General features: G+C 37.0%; 1 protein-coding gene across 1 annotated transcript in view; it reads left to right on the top strand.

Annotated features, from left to right (window-relative positions):
* The window catches only part of LOC102836051, a 47529-nt gene that overhangs the window by 13729 nt on the left and 23725 nt on the right, over positions 1-10075 (top strand). Inside the window, exons 3-5 of the mRNA XM_006875553.1 lie at positions 7139-7189; positions 8553-8619; positions 9639-9871. Of these exons, the coding sequence (XP_006875615.1) occupies positions 7139-7189; positions 8553-8619; positions 9639-9871 (351 nt within the window). The remainder of the gene's footprint in view (positions 1-7138; positions 7190-8552; positions 8620-9638; positions 9872-10075) is intronic.

The raw sequence follows: 10075 nt of genomic DNA, 5'->3' as shown, positions 1-10075 counted from the left end.
TGTGTATTTTTCATACTGCCTAAGAAATACTCATTAAAACTTCAAAATGCTAGTCAATAAAATTCTTTCAAATTTGGCACAGTGGTCAAAAGGAGAATGTTTCTTTTTTTCTGAACAACTGGTCATTTAACACATACTTAAGTTTATTTAACTCAGTGATGCAGTCATAGAAACATGTAGGCTTTTGTTGACTTGGGAGTCTTCCAGAATTCAATATAATAAAGAGTTCTGAAGTGTTATTCTTTTATTTCAAATCTCACATTCTAACATTTCCTTGATATTCCCATGATAGTAATTAAGTAGTACTTGTTAGTTTAACAAAAAACAAACATCAAAATTAAATATAAAAAGTAAGTTTTCAATGGAGCCATAATAATGGGGCATAGCAATGGGGCCATACTAATGTTGTTTAGAAATTAAAATTCTTAGTTGTAAAAAGCATTAATTTTTCCATTTTCCCAGTGTTTTATCTGTTGGATTCAAGTACAATATGGTCATTGGTGGTGGTAGTGATGGTGTGCCATTTTGTTGGTTCCTACTCATAGTGAACAGATTTCAGGTTTCTATGGCTGTAAATCTTTATAGGAAAAGATAGCTTCATATTTCTCCTGTGGAGTGGCTGGTAGATTTGAACTACTGACTTTGCTGGTTAGCAGCCCAACTCATAACTCACTATGCTACCAGGGCTCTTTACAATATGTTCTCTAGAGAACTTTGTATGTAATTATGGAGATATATGGGTCACTTAGTGAAAATATGTTGCCTGTGTGTGTAAAGGAGAAAATGAAAGAAAATAACAATGGGTAATAATTTTTCTAGACCAAACTGGAGATGTGAGACAGCATGGAGAAAGATAAGAACTTAGAAACAGTTGGAAATTAAGGCATCTTGGGAAAAGTATGAAGGGAATTAGATGGGACGAGAACAAAATAGTCCCTCTGCTGAGATAAGAACTTTGCACTGGCCATTTCATAAATATGAAGGTTAGCAAAAATATTGCTATATAATTGTAGTAGTAGTGTTTAAATGTTATCCAGTCAATTCCTACTCCTATATAATTGTAGTAGTAGTGTTTAAATGTCATCCAGTCAATTCCTACTCATAGTGACCCTGTATAGGATTTCTGAGAAGCAAATGATGAATTTGAGTTGCTGACCTTGAGGTTTGCGGCCCAGGCAAAGAAGCCTTTATTAAACACAAATATTGAACTATAAAGCTACTGCTACACAAAATATCCTCCATCTATGTCTATATACTTCTAAAGGTGCTTTTTCCATCTCTCTCATTCATTCCCCAAGAATTCTGAACTCTTCAATTTGGAACACATCAAAAAGTTTTGGCATCCTCAAGAAGCTCAAATCATGTTCTTTTAAAATGTTCTTCGAGTTTGTAGAACAAAAGGGAGTCTGAAGTGGCAGAGCCATGGCAGAAAGAGGGATGGGGTAAGAATTCTCAATGTAATTCTTGTAGGACAGCCTTTGTTACTCTCAAAGTAGTAGGTGCATTCTAGGAATGGAAAAAAAAAACAAAAACTATATATATCATCACCAATGTAATTTTCAATTTTCTTCAAATTTCCTCCTAAGTACCCAGGATCACCTTGTGTTTTTTGAGAAAAATCTATCATGATTATTCCCTCAGAGTCATAAAAAAAAAAAAATCACAAACTTTTGAGATGATCTCTTTCATTTGAATTTAACTGGTCTACCACATCCCTTTGGAAGCCACTGTTTTGATTGGACCTGGCTCTCTGGATTATATGGGTAAATCCAAGACTCATTCTCAGTTATGATTCAGTCAATAAAATAATCTTCATTAGTTTCAATCTTGCTTAAAAGATTAATAGAAACGTTAGCTTTTTGAGGTAGCTGATCTTCATGTAATACTTTTGATACCCAATGAGCTGAAAGCTTTCTAAGGCCAAGATTTTCACTTAAAATTGAAAATACTTAACCACATCAGATCTCGACTAGAGTAGTTATTGTATCATTAAATTTACAATTGTCCATCTCCACTTCTTTCTGGACCTCAGCCACCATTTCTTCATTTGTTAAGGTTGATTGTATTCCCTCTCTTGACTCATCTTTGAGGTCTTCTAGACTATCATTGAATTGTATCATGGACACAATTCAATATTGTGTCCCCTCAAATTTCATTCACTTGGCATGAATTTAAGGGATTTGGCAATTGTGTTATAATTTTGCAGTTATGGAATGATCCCCTATGATATGATATGATATGATATGATATGATATGATATGATATGATATGGTTGATCAATCAGTTGTATGACAATTAAAGGTGGGATTGTTGTTGTAGTTAATGCTGTTGAATTGCCTCCAACTCATAGTGACCCTGTGTAGAGTTTCTGAGGAGTGGTTAGTGAGCTTGAACCAGTGACCTTGTAGTTCAAACCACCTTGCAGTCCAGCACATTAACCTGCAGAACCACACCAGGACTCTTAAGGGTGGGATACAACAGCCTCAATCTCATCCCAGTCCTGATTTCAGGTTGTGGGTATAACCACTTTTATCTTACAAGAGATAAAAGGACCAGAAAAGTAGTGATGCCTGAGATGGAGGCAGAGATAGTGACGTGGAGTGATGGAGCAGCTGGGGACATTAGATTCAGAGAGGGAGAGGAACTGTGTGTGGGAGACAGACTTGCAGGGTATACCCTTTGGTTGGTTGGTAATGCATGGAGGGGATTGTAACCATGGCAATTAAACCATATACGTTAGAATGAATGTAAAACTAATGTTCTACCATGTAAACTATCACATAATTCACACACACACAAAAAAAGATGTGAGGTTAAAAAAATAAAGAGAGAGAGATAAAAGGAGAGAGACATGAGCTGAGAGAAAGGGTCCTATTACCACTAAGAAAGAAGAGGAAAAAAAGGAGTGGTGTGAGTCCTTTGGACACAGGTCCCTGTGCTGGGAACCTTGTAGCTCCAGAGTGATCTCCAAAGCATGCCAGGCATACAGATGCTGAAAGGAGTCAAGGTCCTTTCCTCCTAAGCTATGAGCCAACCGAAAGAAAGTCTTCTTCTACAGTTGTTCCTGTGAATTTAGACTTCTAGCCTCCCACACTGTGGAAGAAGTTCTGGTGTGGTGCTGTAGGATAATCACTGGATTTCAAGCTCTGTTTGAACCACAAGGTTGGTGATTGAAACTCACCAGCCTCTCCTCAGAAACGCTATAGAGGGTCTAAATGAATCAGAACTGAGTCGATGGCACTTATCATCAACAACAGCACTGTGGGAGAGAAATCTGTTAAAGTCATCTACTGTTGTGTGTCTGTTTTAGAAATAAATATGGCACCAGCATTCTTTAAAATGCTTCATCCATCTAAAAACTATTGTTTTATGTGGATCAGCATTCCCATAAATGTTTTGCAAAGCTTCAATGATTTGGGAAGATGTCCACATAAAGTATCCCTTCTTTGTTAAAGCATTGGACTGCAAACTACAAGGTTGGTGGTTCAAACCCACCAGCTGCTCCTTGAAAACCCTGTACAGGATCACTGAGTCAGAATTGATTCAGCAGCACTTAACAACCAAAAAAATTGAGACTAAGACAAGTGTATTGCTGAAAGAACTTATCTGTAGCCATCACTGATTGCAGAGAAATGTTTAAATGTGTTTTGTTTGGAGTAAACTCATACATGTATGAACTGAAACCCTAGCAGCAATACTTACTGGTTTATCCACATATTCCTTTGCCTGATAGCTATAGAGTACATTTCATGATATTGTTATGTGTTTGTATATATTATGTGGAAGAGATCTTGACAAGGATTCAGCAGAGCTGTGTCCTTTCCTTACCAATATTTTTATCAAAATGTGTAAAAGAAATAAAAAGTACAAGATCCTCTTCCAGTATGAAGTATTTAACTTTGACAATTTCTATGTTTGAGACGTTTCATTAAAGTTAGTTCTGTAATATTTGGTTGTTTTATTGAGCTATGACTCAGGAGTATGCTCTGGTGGAAATGCTGCTTTCATCTGCTTTACCATGGATAGAGCTCCAAAATCTAACCACTTTAATGCAAGTTAGCTTTCCACAGATGCTCAGACACATAGCCTAACTGAATTCATGGAGGCAAGCCATATCTTGCAAAACATTTTGTGCTTGGAGATACATGCTGGTTCGAATCTGGATTCTTTTTTTCATTGCTTAGCCTTATGATTTTAGGAAATTACTAACATCTGTTAACCTTAAGTGGAGTCCTGGTATGGTGCTGTGGGTTAATGCACCAGACTGCAAAGCCATTTGAACTGCAAGATTGTTGGTTCAATCTCGCCAGCTGCTTCTCAGAAACCCTATATAGGATCGCTATAGCTCGGAACTGATTCAACAGCACTTAACAACAAAAATTAACCTTAAATTTAAGGAGCCCTGGTTGTATAGTGGATTACACATTGGTCTGCTAATTGCAAGGTTAGTACTTCTAATCCATCAGATGTTCAATGGGATAAAAATGAGCTTTTCTGCTCCCATAAGATTTACAGCTTCAGAAACCCTATACAGGGTTGCTAGGAGTTGGAACCAACTCAACAGCACACAACTACCACTGACATTAACCTTAAACTTCTTCTCTTAAAAATTGGATTTAAAACAAACAAACAAACAAACAAACAAGCAAACAAACTATGTAGCTGTACTGAATTGTCAATTTGTGGACATACTATATGAGACAAAAGCCACGAACTTCACAGCAGTTGGTAGGATCAGAATCCTCATAAGCTATTATACTAAATATGGTTGCTTAACACTTTTGGAGTGCAATCAGCCCAAAAATACAAAAATAGAATTACCAGTGGGTAACGTGAGCAATTAAAGACAAAGTACATTAGAAGTAGATGCTGTTGTTGTTGTTAAGGACCAATAAGTGAGATCCAACTCATATAGACCCTGTATAGGGTCAGTTAGCAGTCCAGTGTTTAGCTTACAGCACTGTACTAGGATACCATTGTTATTGTTGTTGTTATGTGCCAGGATACCATAGGACCTTAATAATGCTTGATCCAATTCTTTTATTTAATACATTCAGGTCATGAGGATAAGAAAATAATTTTTGTAAGGTCAGTAGTCAGAAAGTTGACATGAATAGAGATAGCATCCATTTTGAACTAAATATGCCACTATTGGTTCTTAGTGAGTATACTATAGCCTCAAAGTAAAGTTCTTGTGATTTAATCCCTTGTGTATTCTGGCCTTTCAGATAACTAGACACACTCCCCACCTTTTTACTGGGAAGAGAAAATTTATTATTATACACATAAACCATACTTGAAAAGAGTTCTGGCTTAAGAACTAACATGCTCTGGATCACTAGCTAACAGTTTTAGAAACATATCATATGATATTACTTTACTTCATTTTGTAAGAAATAGTCATAAAAAAGTGAAACACTTTAGTGAAGAAAAATCAAGTCCCAAAAAGCAAATAAATGCAATAGGGCATATGAGCTGGGGGAAAAAGAAAACTATAATTTAGAGAACAATTATTCATTAGAGGGAAAAAAAAGGAGTTTGAAATTTTCCAAATGGAAGCTAAATTTCTCATCATTCTGTAACCTCCTATAGAAACTGCTTTGTTGCTTGGTTAGTGTTTGATTTATATATTACATTATTGCAACTATTTTTATGAGTTTGAGAAAGGGAGGGATACTATTAGAAGGGAGATCCTATGAATTATGATAAGATATGAGAAAAATAATTAGGAATATATCAAATGAATATTTTACTCCTTCCTTCTAAGTTCATCACTATAAAAGCTACAGAAAGTCCCCAAATAATTTCCTGGCTGGAAAAAAAAATCAGTTTTTTTTTTCTTTAATTTAAAGTATTATCTGTTGATTGGCTTAGTACATAATCTTTAGATCACTCATGGTATGATAAATCTCTTTATTTGAAGATTTCTAGGCTATTATAATAAAATTCTATCTATGGGTAAAGGGTTAGAACAAAATACTTTAGAGTCTACTTTCAGGGTTAGGTCTGTGTCAGCCTAAATTGAACAACAAAGTTATACAAGGTGCTTCGAGATTACTCAAAGTCATTTTTCAGTCAAAATTAAGCCCCATCCTCATCATACAACATCCTTTCATTATTAAAAATAAAGTGAATAGTGAGTCTATATCTGTCCCACACATTCTTATCATCTTCTGAATGCTACTTCTACTATTACAAAAGTCTTTTGGTAAACTTAATATTTGAAGAATTTTCTCAGTAAAAGAAAAAAAAAAAAAAAGAAGTTTAGATGATGTTCTCTAGATTTAATTGCTGCTCTAAACTCAAATCTGTGAGCACAGGAATGTTGCTCAACCTGACTGACATTCAACACCTTAGCTGTGACATAACTAAGAGAGAATTCTTAGCTTTTCAGATTTCACTTTAACCAGCTATCAAGTCATATTGCTTCTTGCATCAAAGGAGTAAGTGCAAAATGATTTTTCATTTAAAAATGGCCTATTATATCTACATTTGAAATTAGCTAATTCCCTCAGGGAAGACCCAGGAAGTATTGTACCTATTTAATATCCTGAAACTCTGAAGTGAGGGAATTTCCAGAGTTTTTATTACTGGTAGGTAATTATGCCCTCTGAACAGATTCATAATATCTGTATTGAAGGTAGCCCTTCTAACCAGACTTTATTTTAATTGTGTTTAATTAGAAATGTATAAAATAAATACTCAAGTTTTTGTCACATTATGAGAAAAATAAACATACACTCAAATCCCTCAAACACAAAAGACAACAGAAACAAAAACAACAAAATATATTAGAAGAATGGAAGCAATTAAAAGTTATTTTTACTTGAATGAAGTTCACAAGTATAGCTAGGAGCAGCTTGGGTAAATAATCCATTTTCAAGACTCAAAATAACTTGACATATTATTTCAAAATATAGAAAGAATAATTTTGGGAAATTTTTCCAAATGTTTCATAACCCTGATTTTATTATTTCACAAATTGATTTCATTGAAAAGGAGATTTCCATTTCTCAATACCTGCCTATGACTTATAATGGAGTTTATATAAATAATCAATAAAAGTCCTAATTTCATAATAAAGTATGTGGACAATAGAAATTTGGTGGAATTTTGACTGTTAGTATTTTTTTCTTAGATATTCTACATCATACGTTACAAAGATCACCAATATATACTGAATATAGATGTAAGTTTCTACTGGTTTTCTATTGTTCATTGAATGAATACATATTGCATATCATGATAAAATAGAAAACTTGCAATTCTTAAGATCACTGATTCTAATATTTAGCAAGCAGCCTACATCTAATGAAACCCTGATTGAAAATGGGGAGATTAAATGTAACTCATGAAACAGTAGAAATAATAATTTCACAAAGTTTCATTTTAAATGCTAAGAATTCACTTTATTGCATCAGTAATGATAAGCATGAGCCTAAAAGTCATGTCATTTATATGTTAGGAACATTATTTAAACATATTAACTATGATTTCATTAGTTAGCAGATAATACCATTTTACAGTATGTTAATGTCCTGGCACTTATGAAGGTGCTACAGGAGAAGACCTCATCATATTCCTATGGAGTATCTTCTATGGATTTCACCCTGGTTATTTACCCCCACCTTTGTGGATCTTCAAAGTATTCACTCTCCTCAGATTAGGTAAATGTGCTATTCTGAAATCACAGCAATTTTGCTGCCACACCTTTACATCATTGGCACAATGCTGTCCTCTAGTGTTGTAGTAGGTAGAGAAACTACCTCATTACCATGTTTAACTTCCTCCTACTAAACAACTTAGAGCTTTTTCTAAAGCACCATGGGAACAATTTCACTTGAAAAAACTCTCTCTCACACACACTTAAATATATACTGGATTCTAACGTGTTCATTTTTGATGATTTCTAAACTAAGGGTTTTGGGTCCTCCCTTATAAAGCAGTTGACCCTTTCATGTCTCCTTTAAGAACACAAACTTTAATAAACCCTTTATAAGGTACTAACACTAACTATAGATTCTGAACCTCCAAAACTTCCAGTCAGAAACAGAAACACTGGTTAGGCTTTAGGCCATTTGGTCCTATCCAGCATTTAACATTTGTCTAAGCATGTTCTCTTGAGGTAGAAGAGATTATCAAGGTCCTCTTGGATATGGCTGGGGGTAGGATAAAAAGACTCTAAGTAGTAAATACTCATTCTGATTTTCTCCGACAGTGGTTGTGTAGATTAAAAATATAAAATAAAATTGTTTCAATATAGTTAATCTCTTTGAGTTTCAGGGAGAGGATGAGAGATAGGGTAGCAAGTCAAGAAACTTGAGGGACCTTAATAAACCATATTTGGAAAAAACACAGATGGCTCAATGGCATTTTTCCTGGATTAGGAGTTCCCAGAGGTGGGAAGAAAAATAAATTAATTAATAAATAGAGAGATAGATAGATAAATGTTCATCCCCTCTGCCTAGAAAGACAGCTGAGCAATTAAGCTTGAACGTCTGACCACTAGTGATTTATTCAAGTTTAAAGAATTGGTTTCTTTAAATACACAGTGCAGGTGGTGGATCCCCAGGTGTCCAGCAATCTTGCCTATGAAATTAAACGCCCTGCTCTTGTCAGGTTAGAGCTTAGGCACCACAGTCCCATACACTTATGGAATACTCATTATGTGTGCTTTGACATAAAGATGTTGGGGGTGGGGGATGCATGAACTAATGAGGTTTTGGTTTAACTATAACTATATAGAGTCATGACTTGTAGGCCAAAAGTCTCAATCCTGTTAAACCAATGTTCATTGATTGCAAGATACCCCAACTGGAGTATTTTGCCTAGAGGAGAGCTGAAAGCCATGTACTGGGGGACTCTGGGTATTCTGGAAATCCAAAGCAGTGTCATTAGAAGATGAGACTCTATCGCTGAGAACCATGGCTAGGAGCATTTCTAACACTGGAAGCTCAACATGCAATGTGTATTGCCTCAACCTCTAGACCTTTTCAGGGAAAACCATGGAAAAGATAATGGGAGGATACAGGAGGAGAACCATCCCATCTCCCTCAAACTTTGCTATTAGAGGAGAAGGGCAGACAATCCAGTGGGCTGGTTTATCCAAGCTCTGCTAACTTTTGGTAGGTTTGGGGGTGGTGGTGAGGAAATAACACCAATAAGCATTTTGTCTTGCCCCCAGCTCAGAAACAATTGAAAACCTTTCGACAGTTGAGTGTTTTCCCTATTACTAGTCTTTCTCACCTTCCCTACCCTCCCCCAGCATCGCGTACTTACAATTCGTCGCTGTTAATCCTAAATGCCACAAACCCGATAATAGCAAAGTCAAAACGCTGGTCAGCCATGGTACAGAATCCATTTCCCCGGAGTAAGCGGTCCCTTCCAATCGAATCTCAAATTCGCAGGCTCCAGTCAAGGCTTCTCTCCCTCTTTCTTTACTGCACCACCTGACCCCCTCCTATCCACCCCTTTGGAGAGGCACTCGCTGCCTCACTCCATCCAGCTCCTAGACGCTCCGCTGAAACCGTGGCGGGGGCTTCTCCAGAGCTGCCGCTGAGGCTCTGGTCCCTGCAACTGCTGCTAGCTGCACTCTCCTTCCTCGCCTGCCTTTTCTTCCTCTGCCCTCCTCCTTAAAGGTGCAAATTCAAGCCCAACTGCACAAGCGCCGAGTTCTATGGGCAGCCTCCTTCACCTATTCCGGCGCCAGAGCTGGAATCAGCACTCGGGAAGCGGACAGCTCCTTATAGTCGATCAGAGTCGCGCGGCAACGCCCCCGGCCAGGCCCGCCCAGCGCTCGCCTATAAGAGAGGCCTGGGCGGGTCCTTGCCCTGCTTAGGCGCTTTCCCCACCCTCTGTCGCCGTTACTGCGGTTTGCTTAGGGTACCTGGGAGAAGGGAAAGGAAACTCTTTTCCTTCAGTCTTCCTTCCCTTCCCCCTTCTCCTCAGAAGAGGAGTAAAGGTATTGATATTTAAACTAGGTCTTAGAAATCGCGGCTCAATGGATACTAAAAGGAGTTGGAAGATTGAACGCATTAGGAAGAGGGAATTTTCCACGGAAAGCTTTATAAAGAGC

Source organism: Chrysochloris asiatica, unplaced genomic scaffold (assembly GCF_000296735.1).
Source record: "Chrysochloris asiatica unplaced genomic scaffold, ChrAsi1.0 scaffold00332, whole genome shotgun sequence".
NCBI classification, from domain to species: domain Eukaryota; kingdom Metazoa; phylum Chordata; class Mammalia; order Afrosoricida; family Chrysochloridae; genus Chrysochloris; species Chrysochloris asiatica.
This window is presented reverse-complemented; position numbering and strand designations above follow the sequence as displayed.